This window comes from Eupeodes corollae, chromosome 1, assembly GCF_945859685.1.
Source record: "Eupeodes corollae chromosome 1, idEupCoro1.1, whole genome shotgun sequence".
Classification (NCBI taxonomy): domain Eukaryota; kingdom Metazoa; phylum Arthropoda; class Insecta; order Diptera; family Syrphidae; genus Eupeodes; species Eupeodes corollae.
In genome coordinates this window covers 65,828,870-65,856,080 of record NC_079147.1, presented here as the reverse complement: position 1 = coordinate 65,856,080, position 27,211 = coordinate 65,828,870, and the positions used below count along the sequence as shown (strand labels likewise).

At 35.2% G+C, this 27,211-nt stretch overlaps 2 protein-coding genes across 2 annotated transcripts; one reads left to right on the top strand and one right to left on the bottom strand.

Moving 5' to 3' along the window:
- The first annotated feature begins 8,539 nt into the window (after window positions 1-8,539).
- LOC129940417 (serine protease snake-like) lies at window positions 8,540-10,268 on the top strand. Its single transcript, XM_056048735.1, has 6 exons — window positions 8,540-8,794; window positions 8,869-8,981; window positions 9,290-9,457; window positions 9,543-9,625; window positions 9,704-9,855; window positions 9,917-10,268. The coding sequence occupies exons 1-6, from the start codon at window positions 8,615-8,617 to the stop codon at window positions 10,196-10,198; spliced, it is 978 nt and encodes a 325-aa protein (XP_055904710.1). The 5' UTR covers window positions 8,540-8,614; the 3' UTR covers window positions 10,199-10,268.
- A 12,743-nt stretch (window positions 10,269-23,011) lies between these two features.
- Window positions 23,012-23,854, bottom strand: LOC129939820 (uncharacterized). The gene has a single exon (XM_056047985.1). The coding sequence runs from the start codon at window positions 23,852-23,854 to the stop codon at window positions 23,012-23,014; it is 843 nt and encodes a 280-aa protein (XP_055903960.1).
- Between the last annotated feature and the right edge of the window lie 3,357 nt (window positions 23,855-27,211).

Genomic DNA, 27,211 nt, shown 5'->3' with positions numbered 1-27,211 from the left:
TTATCAGTTTGTAGGGGCTTGCGAAGTTTTATAAATTTTGTAAGAAAATTGTCAATTTAATTTTTCTAAGAAAATAAAAGCCACCAAAAATATTTTGCATCAATGCTAAAATAAGTTTAAATTCGAAAATTATTTTTTTTCCTGAGATATTTCAGTCGTAAAGCAATATTAACCAATTTTTTTAAAGTTTATATTTCTTATAAAGAAAACCCGAAAGGATTTTTATAAGAATATAACGTTATTTTACCAATAGATTTTTTTAAATGTAATTAAATAATTTTAAAGACATTTCATTTGTTCTGGAGACATTCAAGTCGAAAATATTTTGTTCCAATTTTGAGCATTAAATTTTCAAAAACTTATTTTTTGTAAATAACAAAAGGGTTTGTAACAGGGAATACAATTGCTCTTTTCCTATTGATTTCAATAGCCTCAATTGAAATCCGATATCAAATTTGTTGTATTACGTCAGGTTTTTTAGATATTACTTTTTAAAATTCGAAAATTACAGTTAAATAAGGCTTTTTGATTCCACCTAAATTTAAAGGCATGAAGTAGCTTTTTTTCAATTCGGAGCTTTATCGTTATATGATAACCACCTTTTTTTTCCTGCTATTGAAGAATACTTACTTGCTTACTTCAGGTGGCGCTACAGTCCGGAGTGGACCTGGGCCTCAACCAACATGCGTCTCCAGCCAGCTCAATCCCTATAGTTAGCTCTCTCCAGTTTCGCACGCCAAGTTGGTTGAGTACTTCACCCACCTGAGTGCTCTAACTGAGTCGCGGTCTTTCTCTACTGCGCCGTCCCTCGGGATTGGATTCGAAGACCTTCCGAGCTGGAGCGTTGATGTCCATTCGCTCTACATGACTTAACCATTTAAGCCGTTGGACTTTAATTGCGTTATCTAGGTCAGTGTCGCTGTACAGCCCTTACAGTTCGTTGTTATATCTTCTCCTCCATTCTCCATCTATGCATAATTGCATACGGACCAAAAATCACCCGAAGAATTTTTCTATCGAAACATCCTAAGCCGCTCTCATCTTTCTTTGACTACCTCGAAGTTATAGCTGTCCATAGGTTCAAGACATCGTTGTTGCATGTCCTTTTTTGATGGCAGCATATACTTGGTCTTGCCCTCATTGACCACTAAACCCATCTTCTTCGCTTCCGTCGCAATGTTCAAAAACGCTCCACTCACATCACGGTTTGATCTTCCAATTATGCCAGTATCATCTGCGTATCCGAGTAATTGGATGGACCTTTGGAAGATTGTGCCTCTAGTGTTGACAGTTGAGTTTTGCACAATTCTTTCCAGAATTATATTGAAGAAGTCGCATGACAGTGCATCGCCTTCTCTAAAAGCTTTTTTGACATCAAATGCATCTTTGAGATCTCCATCGTCATTCTGCACAAACGGATCAGTTTGACAGGGATGCCAAAACTAGACATTGCTCTGTAGAGCTCTTCCCTATGGGTGCTGTCATACGCGGCTTTAAAATCGATAAAGAGATAGTGAAGTTCCTGGGTTTTTTCCAAGATTCGCCGTAGTGTGAATATTTGGATAAAGATATTTGGATGATAAGGACCTACCAGGTTGTTGACGAACGGCTTCAGAAGTTCATATAATACGGCAGAAAGGATATTTTTTGCAATGTTAAGGAGACTAATGCCTCTGTAGTTGGCGCAATTTAGAGGGTCTCCTTTTTTATATATCGGGCAAACTATGCTGAGATTTCACTCATCGGGCATGATTTCAATCATATACTGCAGATTAGTTGATGAGTTGGTGCATGCTCCCTACCAAGTCATCGCCTGCTGCTTTGAATAGTTCGGCAGCGAAGCCGTCAGCTCAGATATAGCTATCTTCACTTCGTCGAGGTCGGGGAGGCGGAATTGTTGATCTGCGTTGCCGAGGTTGAGTGGTTCTATCTCCCTTACAGCGGAATTCGGTTGGTCATCGCCGTTATATAATTTGGAGAAGTGGTCTTTAAATATTCTCAACATAGACTGCGGTTCTACTACGATGTTCCCATGATCGTCCTTACAGGCTTCGGTTCGTGGCTGTTACCCTTTGGAGGTTTTGTTTTGGTGCTTCGCAGCTATTATGTTTTTACGTGGTCATGAAGTCACCCCTACGGCACAACCTCCAACCTGGAGGGTCAGATCCTTAGCATAACGAGGACGGGGAGCCCGCTAAAACCGCTCGTTATAGGCCTAGTCTCCGAATAAGTCGTAGAAGCCCTATACCTTATCACTAAGTAGTTCAACCTTACTGAAACTCTAGACGCCAACGTTGATTCCATCAGAATTCGACCACTGTCGTCTGCACAAGGCAGCTCTCTCTTGTTTGCAGCCCCCAACAACTTTCCACTGGGGTTAGAACTCAATCTCCAGTTGAGGTACTACGCACCCGGTGTTCACCGCGGGGATGTGAGAGTAGGAGTTGATAGACAGAGATTGAAGAATACGACTTGGAGAATATATGGTTTGGACAAGACTGTGCCACATGCCACACAACTCCAGCTAATATGGATTTATTGCCAGAGACACGAAAATTACATCAAAAGAATCAATGCTTACAACAATTCACTTGGAGGTCATATTAATGATCTAGTGTTTCAAAATTAATGTCAACATTCAAACTTTATATAAATATACTTATAATAAATATCATGAAAAAAAAAAAACATTTTATATATGTATGTTTCATCTAGGTTAACTTTTGAAACCGCAAAACGGGAAACCCTGTATAATGAAGGAATTTTATAGACAATCCATATATTCTGGAGACATTCTATTCGAAAGTAATCTTTACCAATTCTGAGTAATATTTTAAAGAGATTTATTGTTTTTTTTTAACCCTTTCCGATGGGGTTTGATGGCCTTTAGTCAAATCCGCCTTTAAATTCAATGTATCAGGTCAGGTATTTGAGATACTACTTTCTAAAATTTTAAAATAACAGTTTTTTAAGGTTTTTAGAGGCTATCTTATTTTATAAAGAATTATTTTTCAATAAAATCCCTAATTATTTTTAAAATCTATGATCGCTTTCAATATTTAGTTAAAATATTTATATTATTTCATAAAATATTCTAAATATTTCAAGATTTAACCTTAATTACAAGAATCTTAAAGAAACGCCATTTATGCTAAACATTTTGTTTGTTTGCTTGTTTGAAAAAATATAAAAATAATGATGAAAATGGGTATTCTAAACACTTGAGCAAAAAGTTGAAATGAAAGATTGGATTCGAAATCATGCACTTAAAATTCAAACTTCAAAACATATTTTTCAAAGCTGTGAAAGTATTCAATTCGAGGTTTGCTCAAAACTTCCTATAAAATTAAATAAATTCTTTTAACTAATGAGAATTTCAAGAAACTAATTAAGACATTAAAATGTTATTATTCGCAATTTGCAAAATAATCCTGCAATTTATTGTTACGAGATATTCAGAGTTTTGACTTAGACTTAAAAAGGAATATTTTAAAAACCTGATGCAATGCAAGAAATTCGAATTACAACTTTTTCCTTTTAAAAAGTATTTTTTGATAGAGCTCCTGCAAAAAAAAATTAAATTCTGTCGACCATTGTAACTATCACTTTTATTTTGCTGAAAATTATACCAGGGTCTTTTTTATAAAAATTGACCGGCGACACTTTTACAAACTCTTGCACGGCGACCGAACTGAAAACTGTCATCACTCTAACTTTAACTAATTTTAGGTCTTTTTACAACACATGACCGTAACTGAATTTATTGTTGCATTTGACATTTACTTGACAAATATGTAAATTTTAATGTTTTTTTTTATATCATACAAAATTTTCCAGTCGAAATTTCAGAGAAAATTCCTGACATAAATTAGATTATGTGGTGCAACAGTCCTTTGAGAAGAAGAAGACCTAGTGACTTACAACTCTTAACCATTCCTGAGTGCGAGTAATGCTGTAAAGAATAGAGGGGACCTAAAGTTTTAATCCCAAACCAAATGGCTAATTTGGTAAAAAAAAAACTGTTGATGGGACAGGCAGGGATTGAACCCAAGACATCTGGCATGACAGCCCTACCCACGAACCATCACGCCACGGGTAATACAATTTCTAACAATGGTACCACACAACAGAAAACTGGAAAATACAGAAATTGACCAACAATTACAACTGATGGACGAAACAATAAAACGAACGATGGAAATGACAATATCAAAGTACAAAGAACGGGACCTAATGGACGCTTACAAAAACGCGACTATTGACGCACTACGTAGGAACGAGAGTGGCTTACTGACAAGACTCAAAAACTTGTAGAGACCACTTACAGACCCACAGGACTTGGAGGTTAGAACACTGAAGTCGTCAATACAAATTGTCAAATATGTTGATTAAGTAGAACTACAGGTTATCAATTAACAAGTACTGGGACCGTAAGATCCGATCAGTTAATTCCAGTGACCCTATAGTATGGTTCCCTAAAATCAACAAGATATTAAGAAAAAATGACCTTCCGAGTCTAAAACTCCAAAGAACCGAAGAGAACAGAGACTTACTCAGGACAGTGCAAATAGATCCAGAGGAAGCCATCTTTGACGATAACTTTTACATAATTGAAGATCCGAAGGAAAAAGTGTATGTTGTGGGAGCTGCTTTCCAGCAAGTGTACAAGGTGAATGTTAGCATTCGCCCCAACCACGACCTGGAAAACAAAGCTCTACTTAATCACTTTTACCTTCGAATTGATATGACCCAATGTCGATCCTAGAACCGCGGTTTCATGCGGTTCAATGACGATTCCTTGTCAAATGCCATAATCGCCGAGCAAACGGGCCCAAGTCCCTTGTTAGTGACGAAGGTTGAGCTTTAGCTCATATCCAATTCAATACAAAACAAAAAGTCAGCAGGTGTCCATGGTATATCCAACGTTGTATTAAGCCATTTACCGATGGAAGCAATTCACATTTACACCACGCTCTTCAACAATGCACTGAATAATGCATATTATCCAGTGCATTGAAAGACCGCTGTGGTTCATCCTCTTCCGAAAAAGGGAAAGGACAACTCCAACCCGTCAAATCTTCGGTCGATAAGTCTTCTTCCGAACATCAGCAAAGTTTTCGAAAAAATCATTAATAGGGCTTTGACTAAGTGGGCTGCGGACAACAAAATAGTTCCGTTTAAACAGTTCGGGTTCAAGGCGGGTCATGACACAATTCATGCTGCGTCTAAGCTCGTTTCTGATATCCAATGGAATAAATCAAAACAACAATGCACATGTGCTGTTCTGTTTGATTTGGAAAAGGCCTTTGAAACCGTATGGTTAGAGGGCCTTTACCTAAAACTGAGCTTGGCATAACCAAGCTATTGTTGTATATACTTTATGATATGCTTAACGGTAGAAAGTTTGATGTCAAAAGTGGCAATGTAACTTCTACCACAACATTCTCAATTCAAAATGGTCTTCAACAGGGAGTGGTAAATTCGCCGATTCTGTTCAGCAGTTACAACAGCAATCTGATAGGAAGTCTTACAAAAGCAATTGCGTATGCTGACGATCTATTTGCGTACAGAACGGCCCGAAAGGTTGAGGTTATTAGAATTCTCTTGCAGCGTGATTTCGACAAGATTCAGCGATAATGCGACGACTGGAAACTGAAAATAAGTGTCCAGAAGTCGGAGAAAATTTTGTTCGCGACGCCGCCGTTGGCTAGGGCCACGAGGGATACGTGCAAGAATTGGCGCAAAATGGTTATCGTTGACCTTCACGGGCAGCCATTAGCGAGCAAAAGTGTAGTAAAGTACCTCGGTATCTAGTTAAATCAGTATTTATATTTCTACAGACAACTGACGAAACGGCTGTTTTTTAGCAGTCGGCTTGACCCCAGAGTAAAGGTAATTTGCTACATGGCCCTCATATGGCCGATGATCGTTTATGGTTGTCCTGTGTGGTTCAATGTTGCCCCTTCCCAGATGGAGAAGTTTCGGGTGTTCGAGCGGCAGTGTTTACGACTCTGTACCGGCTTATGTAGGTAGAACAGCCAAATAGGTCAAATAGCAAAAGCTATGCCTTCGACTAACAATTTAATTTTCGGGGCGGCGCGCATTCTATCCGAAAGAGGAGTATCCTGAAAGTGCTTCATTCCACCATACAAGTATCAGTTCCTCTAATCTACCACGGCAGTTCCGCTAATCTACCACTGCAGACGAAGAACCGTGGATAGGCGACTCCTGCACAATCGGGAGGTCATGGCACAAGGCGAAGCAGAACTCCTTTGGTTCAGTAGGGTTGTGTCCGAACGGGACCGAACTGATAGGGTGAAGTAGGAGAACCAGTTTTGGTGACTTCAATCGGGACTTGATAGTGGGTAGTCGGGATGGGGTTTTAAGCCTTGGCCAGCTTACATACTTGTTTTATTGTTTTAGGGCTTAGTTTTAAGTAGAATAGGCATGGTGACACAAAAAGAAATAGAAAAAAATACAAACAAAATAAAAAATAAAATAAATAAAATAAAAAAACAAGGAATAAAAAAAAATAAAAAAAAGGACAACAAAATATGAAAAATAAAAATGTTAAATAGTTCGATTTGCTGCTGTAGTTGTTATAGTTTTAAGTAGCTTTAAGGTAGTTTAGGTTAGCTTGAGGTTTCATATGAAGGACCTTATTTTAAGTAGTTTTTAAGTAAAAATACAAAAGAATATAGTTATTAGTTTTTTTTTCAAATTTTCTAATAAATACAAAAATAAATAAAATATAAATTGAAGTAAAATAGATCTTTGAGCCGAAAGGCATTATTATTAAGTGTTATAGTTAAACTTATAGTGTCCGTGTGGGACCATTAAGTTAGTTGTAAGTTATGGGTAATTAGGCTAGTATAAATAATTTTTAAGAAAGGTTTAAGAATAAATTAATAAAAATGAATTAAAAAAAAAAGAATCTTAACAATTGTCGAAAAATACTTGAAAACTTCTTTATGAATTGTAAACATGATAAATTACACATTTCCATCTGTCACCTATCGCTTATAAAATAGGCCCCAGATGTTTTGAATGCATACGATCATATTAGGAGTACTTTAATTTTGTTTTCGTAAAATATTCGATGCCTCACATATTTTTTAATTTGTAAACTTTTAGGAGAAATTTATAAGAAAAGAGTGTGCTTTTACAATATTTTTTTTGAAAATTTATTCTTTTCGTGAAATTTCAAATGACCAATTTGTATATTTAGTCATGTACGTCCGCGATTATTTTACAAATTCTATTTGAAACCCCTTTGTGGCCGACTGTCTTGAGTTCTTGAGCAAACTTGAGTTGTAATGTTTAAATATCTACAAAACGATACAAAAAAACATTGTAATATCATTTGCGATATGATTTATCCCATGAGACCGACGAGGAATCCACAAGTCTAGGTTTTCGTCAACATTACGTATGTTTACGTATCGATTCATCACGTCATTTCAAACAGGTGTTTTTTCACGACCACCAAACCAGAAACCGAACTATTGGATAATATTTAAAGCATTGTTTCTATCTGAATAAACACTTATTGTCACTTTGACCTTTTTTACTTCTTCAGTTTACAGTTGGTTTTTAATAAAATAATATAATTCAATTTTATATATTCAATCAAAAGAACTTACTTTTGTCTTTGTAGAAGAGGGACTTGAAATAGGAATTCTTATACTTTGAACGGGTGCTAAGTATTTATTAACATTATTTTTTAAATTAGCATGCATTATGCAACATTATGTGAAATTAATTTTTCTTTTCAAGAATAATAATTAGTTTAATGGAAACAGATGTTTCAATTCGAACAGGTCTTACCCAAACAATTATAATTGCAAAATCAAGTAGGCAAATAGTGCTTGTCATATTTACTTATCTGGGCCATTAATAAAAGTAGTTAATACATTAGAGATTAATTATTATGCGAAAATCTATTAAATTAAGTTTAAGTATCAAACTGCATTAAACGCCGCCGTCTATATGAACTCCGCATGAATAAAACTTTATTTATAATAGAACAAAATAGGTATAACTATTTTTTCTAAGCTTATATTCCCCATAAATTAGTATAGAAGGTTACATCCCGCTTATTTGAAAACTGTCATAAAATACTGAATACAACCACACATTTTGTAAGTTTGAACTCACCTTAAATGATATAATTTTAGTTGCGTTCCATTTTCCTCATCGTTCCAATTTTTAAAACTGTCATATGTCACATTTAAAAGAAGTTCTGTTTGTTTTTAGTTTTATTATTCAATCTTTGGAAATAGGTTAACGTTTATTTTATTAAAAGTTAAGAAATAAAGCAAAAGTTGATCAAGTTTGGTAAATGTAGTTAACAGAGATAGAATAAATATAAAAACTGACCTTAAATACAACAAAATGTTTGCATTTCTTTGTTGAGCATATAAGTGGAGTGAACTGTAGGTATTTCAAACTAGTTTAAAATAATGCATGCTTTAAGTTTAAATTAAGTAGTTACAATTTTTTCTTCCTTAAAAGATAGTTAGTAGTAAGTTGAATTTGAAATTATGTTTCAGTCATAAAAATCTCTTTGTTCGATGCACTTAAAATTTACCGGCTCTTAAAATTCACAATAAATATGAGTGGCAAATCAAAATTATTATTCTTGTTTTTAATAGAATTTCAAGTATTTCTACCAATATCTTGTGTTAAAAGTCAGATTTTGAAAGAAACAATCGGAACCTATAATAATACTGGAGGAATAGTTCCATTTGCTGTTGGAGGTAAACCTGCTGAAAAAGGAGAGTTTCCTTTTATGGTAAATTATAACCAAAAACTTAACAGATCCGTAAATGTGTTTTAAAAATATACTATTTGTTTTTACCAAAAAAGGCTGCTTTAGGCTGGAAAGATGATGCAAAAAATATAACAGCTTTTCATGCTGGAGGAATGGTGATTAGTAACAGAATGGTTTTAACCTCTGCACATGTTGTGTACAGAAATGGGTAAATATTTACATTACATTCATTACGACATCAGTAACGGTTTGACATGCTTAAAATTTCTTCACAATTTGCTTTCGTATATTTCATCAATTGTGAAGATCGTTATCATTGTAAAAGTGGCTACATTAAAACATTATTCGATTGTCAGTCGATCCATTATCGTAAATGGCAAAATTTCAACTAATATTTTGACACTTAAAATGACATTTGAAATTGAAAGTTGTCAAATGACAGTGTTAAAGACTTGAAACTACAAAATGAATTACCTTATGCATTAGACATATGTTATAATTTCTGTATCATTTCAGCAAGCTACCTGATGTAATTTATATAGGAGGCAACCCTATTTCAGAAATAAATTCTTTTTGGATACCAAATATACAGTTTCAAGTAGTGAATGTTACAATTTTCCCCAACTATGATCCGACTCAGGGATATGATGACATTGCAATATTGCAATTAAACGCACCTTCAAAGTATTATACATTTCAACTATTTTGGAAGTTTTGAAAATTCAACAACATTTTTTCTTTCTTTGTTTCTCTTTTAAATTCCACACAGGCTTAAAAAAGTGTGTTTATGGCCCAGTCCTAAGCTGCCTAATACTGACGCTACAGCCATTGGATATGGACTCACTGACTTTGGTAGGTCTTTACATACGTATGTGCAAGTTCATTTTTTCTATTTAAAACCATTTAATATTTTCTTTAACCGACTTAAAGCTGGATCACCTTCCAATGAATTAATAAAGGTCAATTTAACGATATTTCCAATTGATTATTGCTATGGGTTTTTCAAACGTGAAAGAAGATTCGGAATGGGCCTCACAAGCAGTCAAATCTGTGCTGGTGATGATGCACAAGATACCTGTCAGGTAATTTCAAGATATCATGAATTTAAACAATCTAACATTAAATATTTTATTTTTGATAAAGGGTGATTCTGGTGGACCGCTAATTACTAGACATAACGATATAATGTACGCTGTTGGAATAACACAATCAGGGCAGGCCTGTGCTGGATTTCCACCAGCAATTTATACAAAAATCTATCCATATATTGAGTGGATAAAATCAGTCCTGAAGGAGCAAGGAGAATCAATTGAGACATGTGGAAAAGATGTTCCAAAAAAATCGTTTGAAAAAAAACGATCCAGAACTGGCCGAGTCACCTCTAACTTCTCTCGAATAAAACTTCAACAAATTTTCTATTTTTAGGATATTTGAAACGTCAAAGTAGTTAATTTTTTTTGTTGGTTTTTGTCAGTTGAATTGTCTTAAAATTTGAATAAAAATATTTAAAAAATGCTTGTTTAAAATTTTCCATATTATGTTGTTTTTGAAATTTTCGAGTTAAAAAAAATAAATGTTTAATAATTTAATTTGATTAGTTCAAAAACAGTTTTTTTAAACTTAAATAATTTTGTATCTATGTATAAACTTCGTGAAATATTTGAGCCCGAAAAAAAATCCCATATTTAACGAGGATAGGCTAAAGTATCCTAAAACTCGTCAAGAACTTAGGTAACACTTCCAGAAACATATGAGAACAATTAGCTTCACGGGTCTTGAATTTATAGAAAAACGTGTGAATGGAAGAAATAATGCCTGACTTTTAGAAGGGACAAGGGTAAAGATCAACGAAAACAAATAAAAGCTCATTTAGCAACTGCTTTAGTGATAAGAGTGTAAACGAGCTAGAATCCAACTATAGCATAAAAATAATGGAGGTTCAACATGTGCAACAGAAAAATCATCTATAAGAAAACCAAAGAGCACGTTGGTGTTTAGAACTCAAAACAAAGATTCAGCTGAGGACCAGCTTAGAAGTTGGATGAATTATTTTGCTTTGGTTTTAAAACATGTACTTAACAAAAACGTTCATTCATCACCTTCTGTGTAGTCCGCTGCAATAAATTCTCGATTACTCTCCGCAAACCGGGTAAGGCGCTAGTTATAGCTATCATTGGTTTTCATCATTGAAAAAACAACTTTGGAATTTTTCGACAGGTCTTTTATAGCTATCATTTCTGGCATTGAAAAGAAATTTCCTGATTGAAATTCATCGAAAAATTTTTGCTGACAAAAATCTGTAGTTGGAATTATGTGAAATTGGAACACAAATGAATGGAGCGATTCGTTCCATTTTTGAACATAAAAGTACAAGCTGTTCAGGAAAATGAATTGCCGTCCGTAGAAAAACACATTCTTAGAGTATAATAAATGCGTGATAATACTTTTATTTTCTCAAACAAAATTCTTCGTGTGATTTCCGGTCAATCGGTGTATAATTTTCACTTTTAATCAAAGGAAAACACCGACAAATATCGATTCAAAAATTGTTTACGGATCGATTCCAATGATAGCTATAACTGGCTCCTAACTGGCCCCTAAGAAAAAATTATGTACCGCGATCAAAACATTGAAACGGTTGGCTGCATTCCCCAGGAATTGTTACAACCAGCAGCGACTGTTCTGGAGCGAATTGCTACAAACGCTCATAGAAAGAGCACAGGTCTCTAAACGGTTCCTCAAAAAGTGGAAAAATAATGTAAGAGAAAAAACCGGAGAGGCGTTTGCGCTTAAAAAACGTCTTGACTTGAAACAGGATTCCTCACTGGATCCTCGTGCTTGATCACATCGATACCTTGACGATCATATCAAATATCACCTGTTCTTCATTGATTTTGATTTTCAGGAGGATAACCTGAAACATAGGAGATTAACAATGATGGAGAAAGTAGCAGAAATCGTGGGCAAAAATGAATACAGTATAATCTAAGATGTTCAGGCTCAGAACCTCGTTTCTGCTAAACATTGTCCAACAACGTAAAGAAAGTAGAGACTTTATAGTATCTGAAAAATATTGGCTCTACAAGAAGTGCAACCGAGAAGAGATATGTCAAGTCGTATCGGGAAATCAAAGGCTGCGTTGGGTATGTTGTCAAAATCTTGAAAAACAACTCTTTCAGCTTGAATACAAAGATGTGACTGCTTCGCTTCAACATCGAATCAGTACTCTTATATAGATGCAACCCTGAAGAATAATAGTTTCGTGTACCAGTAAATTATAAACCTTCATAACTTCGTGTTGAAGAACCCTCTTACGTTTTTTTTGTGGACCAATTGTATCTTATGAAGAACTATATATGATAATCGGTCAAGAACCCATTGACTGCAAGTCGCAGTGGATTAGAAACACGTCATGAGGAGCTGAAGACTGCATTGCACGTCAGTTTAATCTACAACTCACTTAAAAAGGGAGGGAAAACCGTCGAAGAGGAATCGTGGAGATTTGGATGACTATACATTGGCTTCTCTACAATAATACACGGGTTTTCCGAGCCCCAGAGCCTCGTCAGAAAAGATAATTTTTCTACAGAAATCATTGTCCAATTCAACCTTGTATGTGAATTATTTGAAACCTGTGTTCAGAATTTTGCTCAGGATAGTATAGTGCATGAAATATTTAGCTATTGAGATCGATGGCTAATTGATACTTACTCAGGTTTTCAGACCTGTTAAGTGCATTGGGGACACCTTATGGGATACAGGGCCTCTACTGCGCCTTCACGAAGGTTCTTAGTAATGGTTGAAGAAACCTTCTAGATGCTGCAACTATAAAGAAGCACATATCCGACATTTGTGCGAAACAGTCGTAGCTTTGTTCTTAAACTGATAGAGTTATTCCTCCAAATTTTTGACAGCATACCGAATGCCGCTTTTGCTTTGATGATGCCGCAAAAGACGTCTTGATCAGTTCCGCCTTCGATGGAAACGATACTTCCAAGATATTGAGAGCTCTCGACTGATTTTGAGAAAATATTTATTTGAGAGGATGGTTGAGTTCCGATTGTGATCATTTTTGTTTTCCCGGAATTAATTTTCAGGCCAACGATTTCTGCTTCTCTCTCCACATTTGTTGTCCATTGATAGAGATCCATTGTCCTATCAGAAATTAAGCAAACATCGTCCGCGTACTCCCAATGCTTTAAATAAGATGTCAAATTCCAATTGGTCCCACCGCTACCTGACAAAGCTGCGTTCAGTACATACATAGCTTATCACCGGCAAAAACAATATCGGGGACAGAATATAGCCCTGTCTGACTCCAATTCTGATTTCAAAATTATCTGAAAAACCTAGCATCGTGCATAACGTGACACTTGGAGCTATTGCTTTCATAATACAATTCGTTTTTCTGGGAAGCCTCTCCGCTGCAAAGATAGCCAGTTGACGCTATTAAAGGCCTTCTCGAAGTCGATGAACAGCAGGTGAAGTGGTGCTCGATATTGAACGCACTGCTCAAAAATGATCGGCAGTGTGTTGATGTGATCAAAACAGGAGGATCCAGTACGGAATCCTGCTTGTTCGGCATCGAGTGTGGCCTCTAGGTGTTCTCCGAGGCAACGGCAGGTAGAACGCAAATCTCCTTTTTTTGGAAGATCCCTTCTTTCACTCATCGGGGAAGCTTTCGGTGGTCCAGGCTTCTTTTATGAGCGAATGAAGCAGTTCGCTTGATGACGATGGCACTGCTAGTAAAACCTGTGCATAAATTCTATCGAGTCCTACCGCTTTGTTGTTCCTAAGTACGATCTTATCTTTATTAGGAGATGTGGTGCGGATTCGGGGATTGGTTGTTTCGGGCGCTTCAGAAGGCATCAGCTGCACGTTGTTTGGAAACACACAGTTTTAAACCGAAGAAAAGTGTTCTTTCCACCTTCTGACTTATTCATCAACCGAACTTAGAAAAGTACCGCCTTCTTCTTTAAGCTGTGTGCACTGGTCTGCTCTTTCGTTATTCTGTAAATTGTCCTGCTGTCGCAAATGTTTGCAACATCCTCTGCTTCTTGTGTCAATGCGTTGATGTAGTAACGCTTGTCACGGCGCGCACACACTGCGGTGAACCGCGCCTGTAGATAGTGTACGGTAACCAATTCTAACAAAATTTTTGTTTAAGCTTGTGTAAAGTAGTTGTGGTGGGTGATAAGACTCATTTTTACAAAATACCCTGTTTGATTTACACAATTCCTCGTCCAGAAATAAGTTTTTTAAGATATCCCAAACGTTTTTTAAGCTCTAGAGGCTCATTTTGTTCACGGAAGTATGATATTGACTTTATGACAGATTTCGAGTGTCAAAAGAAAACAGTGTTTAAAAAGAAACCACTTTATTTTCTGCTCTGTAGATTATAGAAAGTCCTACCAGGAATATTATGAAGTGTCCTTGAACGATGTATCCGTTTATAGTATAGTTTCGGAAAAAAAGACTTGATAAAATACAATCAATCCGAAAAAAAGACTTGATAAAATACTTCAACAATTTGGCCCCTGTAATGTTCTTAAAGCTAAGAAGAAGGGCATATGGATCAACTATAATATTCTTGGGTTAACTTTTTATAATCTAGACGCACAAACTAAAATCTAAGCTTGAAAAACAATTCATTGCTTTTGAATCTAAATTTAGCTAATTATTATCGCTGTTATAACTTAGCAGACATCCCTTACAAGTTTATACTTAGGGTGAAATTTTTTGAAAACACTTACCTTAACTGACAATAAGGGGATAGATACAATTATTCAAAATTGGGTCAAACATAAAGGAAACTTCCCTATCCTTTTGTTTTTATAAAATACTATTAAAATTTTTGTTTATTTCTTTATCCAAAAATTTCAGCAAAAATTTGCCCCATAATCATTTCGAATTCCTGCGCGACAATAAATAATGCAGATATAGTAAATCGGTCGTCGGCAACGCTGCTGTACTCCTGGGCTGCAAGTTGTCGTGAAGGCAGAGTAAGAGTCAGAAGCAGAAGCAGAGCAACGAACTCCTGTTGGGACATGTGGCTTTGCATAAATATAACTCAAAAAACCATTTCATGGATCTTTCGTCCTTTTAAATGTAAAACTCTGCTCATTTTTGTCGGAATGCTATTTTCTGTATATCAGGCTATACGACATACATCCACAGTCACAGACATTCACAGTAATTCTTATACATACTTAAATGTATATTTAAGGGCCTGGGACCGTGGGAACAAGTTTGTTCACGGTAAGTGCATCCCTACGTGGTATTAAGCTGCCAAGCTGGGCGAAAAAACAGGGGGTGGTGTAGTTTTTTTTCTTTCTTTTTTTTTAAGTTGACAGGGTTTGAAACTTGTGGCAGGCCTTGTTGCTGCTATATACTGCTGCTTTTTAAAAGAAAAGAAGGATGTATGTACATTCAAAAGAGTTCAGTCACACATTTGGCACTGCAACACTGCTTAATGCAAAACTTTCAAATGTTTTCCATGATGCATATTATGTACATATTCATATTTTTATACAGGGTGTTTTGCTGCATGGCTGCCTTTGAATCCTTAAATTTAATGAGCCTATCTTGAAGGGTACTCAAAATATACGAATTTTTTTTGTTCAGTGGTACATTTTGAACTTAGTAAACGTGAGGACAGAATCCTGAAAACCGAAATATCGAAAATCTGAAATCCCGAAAATTTAAAGCTTTTCTGGAATTTGGAATTTTGAGATATTGGATTATCGGCTTTCGAGATTGATAGGCTATTTCGAAGAAAGCCCGCCATTTTAGATTGTCTTAAAGAGACCATCAAGGCAAGAGAAAAACTATTACTAAAACGGCTCAGCAATTCAATTCAAATTGAACTTAGAAAGTATACATTCAAAAGGCCTAGTAATGGTAGAAAATACACTGCAAGAAAAACAAGTTTACTCGGCATTATTCTGAAATGTCTTTGATAAGATTTGAATCTTACCAGAAAGTACTACGAAAAACTGAAATCAATCATACATCCTTTAGCTAGGTTAGGTAAGGTTAGGTTTACGTGGCTGCGGATGTAGAATCCACACAATAAAAGGCTCATTGTGATACTACATGAATCTAGAGAATTACTTCTTACTATTCGAGCATATTGAGGTTTTTATACAGCGAAAAAGACATTTGATATCCTTTTTAGCTAGTTCACTGGGATTATCAAAAGAGTACTCTCCCAGATGAAGTTTGCGTCTTAGTGAAAGAGCAGGGCAAGTGCAGAGAAGGTGAGATTTTGTTTCGTCTTCTTCTTCGTCCATATAGCTCCTGCAGAAGTCATTTGAGGCTACACCAAGTCGTATTGCGTGTCTGCCTATAAGACAGTGTCCCGTAAGGACACCTAGTAGGAAGCTTAAATGAAGTCTGCTTTGAGATAACAAGTCCTTAGAGCGCTTTAGGTCCAGTGAAGGCAATATGAGTTTTGTAACTCTTTAGCTAACAATACGCCCAAAATTACTCGGAATTGAAGAAAATTGAATATGATGTACCACAAGGAAGTACCCTATGACCAACCTTGTCTATTCTATAAACTTGCGACATTCCAGTGGGGCATCACAGCTATGTTAGCCCCCCTTTACTCATAATACTAAAACGTTGCTTCCAAATAAATCCGTACCAAAGGCAACACAAAAGTTGTATCACAGCTGATTCTAAGTCTTATGAATTTTGAAATGGTAACCGTCTTATTTTAAGTACCTCTTAACGAAGGACTCTTTCAGGTTTCAAAGCATTTGGTTATATAAGTGGTTTCAGGATTATTCATTCTTTACCGGTCACCCTGTATGAACATTTTTCATAATGTGTACATCTGAGTATGAACATATATTTAGAACATTATTATAATACATGGAAACAGTTATATCTGAAGAACATAATGAGTTTTGTTTTGGGAAATTTTCAACTCTCTAAAAAGTCGTTGTAAGAGTATGGTGTATAGTATAGGTACTTTTTGCTATACATATGTCTGTATGAAAATAGTATTTTAAAAATAACACTTAAAGACGTGTGAAACTTTTTTTTTTTGAAACTTCTTATACGAAAAGGAGGTAATTTAAGGAACATAAGTTAGGTAAGTTACCTATCCCTACCTATATAAGGAATATTTAAAATTATATGCATATACCTACATGTTATATTTTTAACAAAAAGTTAAAACCTGAAGTTTTGTAAAGAAAATTAGCATATATAATGTGTGTTGAAATGTTGGCGGTGGTTAGCAAAAATAAAGATGTCTTGTCAAACTTAAGATTGCTTTTAAGTGAAAACCCTATGTACCTTCTGAATCATATTCAGGGTTTTAAAAGACAGAATTTTACTTAGAAGAAGCAAAGATTTGATGATGGTAAAAGCGAACATCATCGTTATATTTAATTTGGTTTAACTAAAAGATTATTATGAATCAAGTTATCATCTTTTATCTTTAAGTCAAATAATTCAATTTATTCTTGATGGGAAGTTTGAAACGGCCACTTGATTAACTACCCAACAATTATGCGTCACAGGCTTCTGGTGATCTACTATTCCTCTCAAACTTAAACTTTTGTCTCAATTTGTACATTTCTTACTAAAGTGCAATTGGGAAAAGTCTTTAAAAGAAAGAATAAAAAAGCATTGCATTGTAATAATCCATTTTTGTTAGTTCTCGAAAACAAACAAAAATGATCTGCCCAAGATGCGTGTGATATTGTTAATGATAGACACGCGACACGTTTTCAAGTTTCTGAAGCAGATTCATCTATCAATAAATTTAAATGTTACCATAATTGATGATTTATATTCTCTTTTTTACTAGCATAAGCTTTGAAGCTAATGTTTTACGGGTTTTCAGCCTTATATATTTCGCATGTATTGCCTTTCTTGACAAGTTAGACAAGTTATTGATAAAAGTTTTGAGTATGCATAAAATATCTTTATTATTATGAAAGAAATTTTCAGATTTTAAATTAAATTAAATTTAATTTAAAATTGCATTGTTAAAGTAACACAAGAAATAAGAAAAAAATATTGATGTAATAATACAAAGCATTCAACACGGTGCCAAAGAGTGTTATGACTCCGTCTGAGAGTCTCATTTTTTGAGACCAATCTTTTTTTGTACCCTTACAAAACAGAGTTCTACAAACAGTTTCCCCGAAATTGTTATGAATAGCTTTTTCTTCAAATCTGCTAAGCTTTTAAATCTATCCTATTCTACATATCTCATAGATGGAAAACGGAATTTGTACATCCAATACGCAAAAACGATAAATACCCTCCCTTTCGCATAATTGATCGATCGTATTTACGTCCCTTATTTCAAAAATCATAGAAACACTGATTAACTATCCATCAGATATACAAATGTCTCGAAGGCCGAAGGCTTTTTAATGAAAGGTAGTATAACAGATTGTGGCAGCAAAGGAGAACACGAAGAGAAGAGAAGAGATGAGAAGAGAGGAGAAGAGAACCGCTTGCTCAGAAGAAAAAAAAGAAAGTAGCGTGAAGTCGAGGGCATCCAGGGATGCTTTAACAGTAAACAGGCGCCGAGCTTTTATAGAAGAGTCAAAAAGAAAACAATGGGATTCACTATCCGCCTTGGAGCCTGCAAAGATTAGGAGGGGAATACCGTAGTCGAGACGCAGTCAATGCTAAAACTCTGGAGAGATCATTTCACCCAGCTGCTTAATGGTGATGAAGTAAACGATTTCGTCGGCGAGCAGCCACGTCAAATCCATTTGGTTGACAATCTAGAGTTCCACCCACCCGATCAGAGTGATCTCAAACTATCCATCACCAGGCTGAAGACTAACAAAGCAGCCGGTTATGACGGTCTGCAGGCGGAGATTTTTAAGTTAGCTGGAGCAGATCTGGTAAGGAGCATGCAACAGCTATTTACTGACATTTGGTCGGAAGAAAGCATTCCTGACGAGTGGAACTAAAGCACCATCTGCCAGATCAATAAAAAAGGTGACCGCCTTCTCTGCGTCACATTTGACTTTTAAACATCGCATACAAGATCTTATATGCTTATGTGAACGCCTCAGGCCATTTACTGACGAACTAATTGGCCTTTACCAGTGCGGCTTCAGGCCTGGAAAATCTACCATCGACCAAATTTGCACTCTAAACCAAATTCTGGAAAAGACCCAAGAACTAACTTCGAAACACACCATATTTTCATCGATTTCCAAGCTGCTTATAATATTGTAGACAGGAACGAACTATACCGTGCCATGTTGAGTGTTGGTATTCCTACCAAACTGGTATGACCTATCAGGATGACGCTGGAAAATGCTCGTTGCTGCGTCAAAATTGGAAGAGACTCAACCGAAACCTTCGATGCGCTTTCATGAACATAGCTGCTTCAATATTGTTCTTGAAAGAGTGGTGCGCAACACCAACCTTAATACAAGTGGCTTTCAAAATCCACAAAATATCTTTTATATGCAGATAACATCGACATTATGGGAAAAACCAAACGAGCAGTGACGAGTGCCTTCTCTAATATCGAGTCTGAGGTGAAGAAAATGGGTCTTGACATTAACGAGGACAAAAAGAAATATTAACTTAAGTCAAATAGAGTCGATTCACACCGTAGAGTTAGTCAAAATTTGACAATTGACAGGTAAAACTTGGAGATGGTTAACGAATTTGTTTATCTACCATAGCAAGCAGTTGAGGAGGAATAAGGTCCTATCGCGAAGTACTAAAGTCACACTGTACAAAACTTTAATCATCTCAGTCTTGCTGTATGGTGCATTGACACTCTCCGAGTCGGTATCTTCCTCTCGAATTACAATCTATGGTTCAGTTTGTGTCGATTGGCAAAGTAACATCTGGCGGAGAAGATTTAATCAGGAGTTATACGAGATGTACAGCGACTTGCCACTGGTCAACGTCAACTTGATATTCGAAACTGGAGGCAGGAAGCTAGAGATCGAGTAAGCTGGCAAAAGCTATTGCTTGAGGCCCAGGAGCACAATGCGCTATAGCACCAACTAAAGTAAAGTAAGAATACTATGAATCATTAATAAAGTCCTTAAAGCATATACATTTTCGAGAAAGGCACCATGTACTATTTTCGAGTATGCAGGTAAGGTTTCTGTTAAATACTACTCCTAGATTTTTCGCAGATTCAACAATCTGAACTGTAGTATTGTCAAGCAGTATTGGACGAAAATAATTTGTGGTTGGGTTTAAACAGAAGTTATTAGATTGAGACCAGTTTAGGACCTTATTTAGGTCTTCATTTATTGCATAACCTCCATTTTCAATTAGACCTAGAGAACAGCTTTATCGAAGTTGAACTTCGTCAGCATACAGATAAAATGACGAGTTGAATCCTAGAGACGGCAGTTCATTTATATACATTATAAATAGAAGAGGTCCCAAAATTCATCCTTGGGGGACACCTCGACTAAGCGGAAGGAAGGTAGGCGTTTTATTATTAGCAACGACTGCTTGATACGTTGAAGATAAATATGAAAAAAACTAATTTCACTGATGATGACACAAACTGGAATTTATCTCGTAGTTTGGTGCATAAAATATGGTAGTCAATGGTGTCAACTGATTCGAGAAGTCTAAAAGTGTGAGAAAAGTCTTATCAAGATTCTCTATCATTTCCTATCATTTCTTCAACAACAAATTATACGAGCTGTTGTGCAGTTATGACCTGGGTGATTTGATTTGGGCATAACATTTTATTTTGATCCAAGTAGTATCTTATCTGCGTGTTTAAGATTTTCTCAAGAACCCCCAATGCTATCTACTCAGTCTCGTCTAAATAATTAGAAACCCCTCAAACGATAAAAAGAATCATTTATTTCCGGCCGAAACCATGTTTTAGTCACATACACAACATCCACTTTTAAATCTGCAAACAAATACCCAAATTCATCAATTTTCGGAAGTAAACTCTGGGCATTTATTCAACAGATCTGAACACCATTAAGCTGACTATACAACAAATTAATCATATTCCGAAAAATATAATTATTTATAACTAACAATTGTGGTACAAAAAAACAGTTGCTGGATTTTTATAAAAATTGTACTGAATGTCGAACACAAATTTTCTATAAGATAAGATAACATTAGTTTGAAGCCAATATTTACCAAAAAATGATCTCATCTCCAAAATAATTGTATGCAATGAAGAACAGTGTTTATAATTTTTATAATTATGAGAAAAATCGAATTAACAGTTTCTTTAACAAAATATAACTGTTCGTAAAAATTGATTTTTGAATCAAATATCTTTTCAAAAATATGAAATTAATTTTTTTTATAAAAATATTGCTTTCAACATTCGATAAAATGTTTTCTTTATATCAAAACTAGCTGACCCGACAAACCTTGTTTTGTCATATAAATAAATTCTAGAGAATAGAAATAAATAACTAACTTATTGTAAGTTTGTACGGATGTGGTATTATGTAAGTGGGAGAGCTATAGAGTACTGTAAACGGTGACAAAATATTAAAATAACATATCACCAAACAAATTTTTTTAATTAATCAAGTTAATTTAACATATCGCTAATTATTACAATAATACAAAAAAAAAAACAATATCAATCCCTTAATGCAACAGAGTGTACAATATTTTTTGTGATCCCATCTTTCGCCAATACAAACAAACTGGATGGTTTGCCCACTCTAGAGCATGCCACGTATAATTGTCCATGTGAAAAACATGAAGTGCTCAAATCTAAGCCGCAGACAGACATCGTTTGGCCTTGAGACTTATTGATAGTCATTGCAAATGCCAATCTAATTGGAAATTGAAAGCGCTTGAATTGAATTGGCACATCTGTAGGTATAATAGGGATTCGCGGTAATAATATTTGTTCACCTCCGAATTTGCCATTTAAAATAATGGCTTCGATAACATTTTTCATTAATTTTTTAATTACTAATCGGGTTCCGTTGCACAACCGCGGTGGGTTCAAATTCCGAAGCAAAATTACCGGAGATCCAACCTTTAGTTGTAAATTATGCGGTGGCATGCCTGGTAAATCTAATGAGTTCAAAAACTCAGTTGGATAATTTTCTGCTTCGGTAGCATCACAAACTGTATCTATTGATTTGTATGACCCCAAGTCTTCTGGTAACAAATGTTGTATCTTAAGGTTTATATCGTTGACATCCACATTTTTTGCTGCTAAAATTGCTCTTTCTGTCAGCCACTCATGATTTGTATATTTTCGGTGTACATCGGGAAATATCTGTTCAATGAGAGCATCTTGTGAATCAATAATCGTGCAGAAATCGACCGGTAATTTTATGCATCCAGTTTCATCGGTAGTAAATTTTCCGTCGCCTATATCTAACAGTTGCTTTGAAAATGTTTCAGCGGGTGGATCTTGAAGCATTTGAACACGCATATTTACTTTCAATTGTAATTTTTCAACATAGTGTGTCATAGTGCATTCATCCCAGATGATAATTTTACACTCTTTCAGCACTGTGGCCATGAATGATTGTTTTTTTATATTGCACACCGCGTCCGGGTTGTTTTGAATATTTAGTGGCAGTTTAAATACTGAATGAGCTGTTCTGCGTCCATCCAATAAAGTTGCCGCAATGCCAGAAGATGCAACAGCCAATGCGATACCATTGTTTGATCGTATTTTAGCAAGAATTAGAGAAATAAGGAATGTTTTTCCAGTTCCACCTGATGCATCCAAAAAAAAGAATCCACCTTGTCCTGCCGAAACTGCGAGCATGATGTGGTCATAAATGGTTCTTTGTTCTTCATTCATTAGTGGAACATTGCGAGCAACTACCGCTGTCATTTCTGCAGTATTGTATTGTTGTTCACGATTCAATTCATTGTCTATTAAATCAGATGCATTGCGATTAGGTGAATACATACCGAAATGACTGAGTGGTAAGTTGGCAATTATAATGCAAAGATCCTCAATAGCAATCAATGCTTCATTGTACATAGCGTCACTGAATATTATCGTAAGATCGTTGCACCGTGTAAGATGTTGATGCAGTATATCATCAGTCATTGAATCTTTGTGATTATCCTATAATGTCTCTGCTCTGGCCGGGAAACATGTAGTCAGCACTATAGCAAGCGAATTTGTTTAGCTGTACAGTTCAATCCTGCTTCAGTAAGTACACATTCCCATTGGTTGTCGTCTTCCAGCAAGCCGAGTGCAAGGCATGCATCTTTATACGTTGGATACTGTTGTCCATTCACTTTACATATATTTTAAAATGATAATGGGCCGGTGATATTAACCAATAACAGTCGAAGATAGAAGCACTCAGTCTGCTTTGGATTGACTGTAAATACTCGCCCCAAGGTATTTGATTTGAATAAACCGGGACATGCATCAATTGGCGTACCTTGCTTGCGAGGCATCCATTTTTTTGTAGCAGCCCATGTGAAATAGCGTGGTGCTTCTGAATAGAGTAATGTCCGTGTGAAAGCACCAAAAGCATCCGCACGATTACACAATTCAAAAAATTCAGAGAGTGTAATTTTTGGTGGACTAATAGCACAATCAAACGCTGTCTCGCTCGTGAAATATAAGCGCTGGTCGTTTTCAAGATGGACGGCTAAATGAGTAACTGCTGGATCCCGTTCATGAATTGGGAAACCAAAGATACGCCAAACAGCTTCATTGGAGCTGACGTACCGGCCAATTTGATAAAGTGTTATTTCGTCATCTTTATTAATGGGAGGAGCATTCAAATTTGTATTTTCAAACCGAAAAACAGCCATATCAATGCCTTTATTCACATACTTGCAAATGTATTTGATGCTCTTCACTGAACTGCAGAACTCAACATTAATATGAGCATTGAATGTTTTACTCAGCAGAGGCGAATATGGGACCACCCAACGGTTATCAATGTCAATGTCTACGCTGTTAATATTTTTAACAAATGATTGTCCGCAATTGTCGGGATGTCTTCTACGATAAGTTGGATATCCATCAACATTTGTGATTGTATCGTTAGTGAAATATTTCGGAAAACTTTTAGTACACTTTCCGTCTGCCATGCAAGGTGATGAACGATTAAGATTGCCGCATGGGCCATGAATCATGTTTGTTGTAACAATATCAAACAACATTTGATCAGTAGACGGATCTGGAATTTCCGCAGAAATTATACTGTCGATTTCCACAGGACGTATTTTATCGACTAACCAAACCAAAATGTGAGCATGAGGTAATCCCCGCTTTTACCATTCAACGCTATACATCCAGCAACGTGTGGGACCGAATACATGTAATTTTGTAATGAAATTTATCAAAGACTTCAATTTATGTCTGAATACACGTGCTGTAATGTCATGGCGATGTATTGCATTTTGGCCAGGCAATAGTAAAGATGTAATCTCCGACCATTTTGTATTACACGTGAACGTGATAAATAAACACGGCCGCCCATATTCGCGTACATAAGTCAGAGCATCCTGGACATATTCTTGCATATGGCGTGGACTTCCTATGTATGATGATGGTAGAATGACAGAGTTACAGATTTGAGCGGCGTCGGCGTTGGTGATGATAGCGTCTCGTAGGTGAATATATTCTTCCACACGCAACTTTTGTTGATTAAATCTCAAGTATCGTAATCGTTCGCTCTCTATCTTTACATACATGTCGACCATGAATTGCTGACAAAGCTCACGACATCGTAGAATAACGTTGCTCTGGTCGCGTCTAATCATCAACTGATGCGACACGTCTTAAGTATTTTTGAGGTATTAAGTTAATGTGAGAACTAAACTTTTTTTAAATTATGAATAAGACAAATATAAATAATAAACAATTACAGCTCCTACAAAGAAAAACTGATCAATAATCACTTGCGCAGTTATCGACAGAGTTTAAAATTATTAAATTAACAATATTTATTAAACAATAGCACTTTGTTGGGTGTCGCAACAGTCCATGAAGAACCAGGGCCTAGTGACTTACAACTCTCAACCATTCCTGTGTGCGAGTAATGTTGTCAGGAGTGGAGGGGACCTACAGTTTAAATGCCGATTCCGAACGGCTAATTTGAGAAAGCACTTTTTCATGACAAGAGTTACTCTTGGAGAATTTGTCAATTCCTCGCAAGAGGCAGTACCCGTGAAAAGACTTTAGATGGCATAGGCAGGGATCGAACCCAAGACCTCTGGCATGACAGTCCAACGCACTAACCATCATGCCACGGGTACTACAACAATAGCACTTAGGAATATAAAAAATAGATAAAAACCTATTCTCAGACCTACCGAATGTATATGCAAAATTTCATTGAAATGGGTTAAGCCGTTTCGGAGGAATATGGCCACTAACACTGTGACAGGAATATTTTATATATATAGACATACTTTCGACTCAAATATCTTTTTAAAAATTAAAAATATTGTCTTCAATATTTTCACACAGAAATTATTGTTTTCGATATTCCGTACATTTTTTATAAAAATCCAACGGTCAGTTTTTTTCATACAAAATTAAAATCTACAAAAAATAGTACACAAAATTAATGTAAGATTCTCAAAATCTCGTGAATAAATGAAGGTCTTTTCTTCAAAATGAGCTTGGTGCTGAAATTTCTTTGAAAAATCCAATCTGTATTTGTTTGTAAAAGAAATAAAAACTTTTAAGAAATGCTGCTAGAATTGATAAAAATTGTTTTTCGACTAAAAATCTTTAACCAAAATAGATTTTGAAATCAAACAATTTTTTCAAATGTTAAATATTATGGGTAATTATTAAATCTTTTAGAATAATTATTCAACTGACAACTTTTTTGAACACAGCACTGAAACCCACAAACTTTTAAGCAAAACAAATCGACAAACGGGATGGGAAGTTATCTTTGTGGGTCTCATCCCAGCCCCCTTTTGGACTTTATTTTTTAGAAAGTTAAAGCTTATAATTTATTAACTTCCCATAGGAAGTTATTGTAATGGGTCCGATTTGTCAAATTGAAAATGTTGACACTTCTCGACGTTTCAAGGTCCCTAGAGTCGAAATAAAAGCTTTTTAGAAAGATGTCTGTGCGTGCGTGTGTACGTACGTTCGTACGTCCGTACGTCCGTACGTCCGTACGTTCGCGATGTTTTTTCGTCGTCCATAGCTCAAGAACCAGAAGAGATATCGATTTCAAATAAATTTTGTTATACAGATAATAAGGCAGAAAGGGCTCTCAAGAAAATTGCGTCTGTGGTTTTTTTACCATAGCAGTTTGAAAAAAAGGTGAAAATTTTGGTTAACCTTAAATATCTTACGAACCAAAAACGCTAGAGACTTGAATTAAATTTTATATAGTATATTGTAATGTGATACAAAACAGATATAATTTTTGAAAAAAAATCAATATAACGTTTTTTTTCTAAATCAAAAAAACTAAAAAATAAATTTGTAACCTATAAAATTTTACGACTGAAATATGATTTCATCTCTTAAATATTTTTGTGCAACGACAAATAATGTTTTTGACATCTGATAAAATTTTGAGAAAAATCTAATTGTCAGTTTTTTTTACAAAAAATAAAAACCTAAAAAAAAAGTATAAAAGTTGGTAAAAATTGATTTTCGACTCTTGACTCTTGAATTTACTTTTATCTTTTAAAAACTATTGTTGTTAACATTCAGTAAAATTTTGAAAAAAATCGAATTGACAGTTTTTTTACAAAAAAATAAAAACCGAAAAAAATTAACAAAACTTGGTAAAAAATTATTTTCGACTCAAATATCTTTTTAAAACTTTGAGATAATAGGTTCTAACTAATTTTTTCTTATAAGAAATATTGTTTTCAACAGTAGGACAAATTTTGAGAAAAAATCGAACTTACAGTTTTTAAAAAAAAAAAAATAAAAACCTAAAAAAAAAATTTATAAAAGTTGGTAAAAATTGATTTTCGACTAAAATATCTTTTCAAAAATTTTAAAAATTGGCTTCAAACTAATTTTATCTTATAAGAAATATTGTTTTCAACATTTGGTAAAATTTTTAAAAAATTCGCATTGACAGTTTTTTTACAAAAAAAAACTGTAAAAAAACAATACTAAAACTTCGTAAAAATTTACTTTCGGCTCAAATAGCTTTTCAAAAATTAAAAATATTGGCTTCAAACTTATTTTATTTCACAGAAAATATTGTTTTCAATATTCAGTAATTTTTATATAAAAATCCAACCGTCCGTGTTTTCATAAAAAAATAAAATCTACAAAAAATAGTACGCAAATTTGGTAAAAATTGATACGAGTACATATAGACAAACTTTTAAGCAAGACAAATCGACAGACGGGATGGGAAGTTATCAGTGTGGGTCGCATCCCAGCCTCTTTTTTTTTAATGACCGAACCGAAGAAAGAAAGCTCTTGCCCTGTCGACTATTGCTTTATAGAAATTTTGAATGGTGTGAATAAATGCTTAGAAGGCGTGGTTATCGTCT

Coding starts and splice junctions, on each gene's coding strand:
- LOC129940417 (XM_056048735.1), top strand. CDS start 8,615: ATGAGTGGCAAATCAAAATTATTATTCTTGTTTTTAATAGAATTTCAA. Junction 8,982..9,289: donor CATGTTGTGTACAGAAATGG/GTAAATATTTAC, acceptor GTATCATTTCAG/CAAGCTACCTGATGTAATTT. Junction 9,856..9,916: donor ATGCACAAGATACCTGTCAG/GTAATTTCAAGA, acceptor TTTTTGATAAAG/GGTGATTCTGGTGGACCGCT.
- LOC129939820 (XM_056047985.1), bottom strand. CDS start 23,854: ATGATTCATGGCCCATGCGGCAATCTTAATCGTTCATCACCTTGCATG.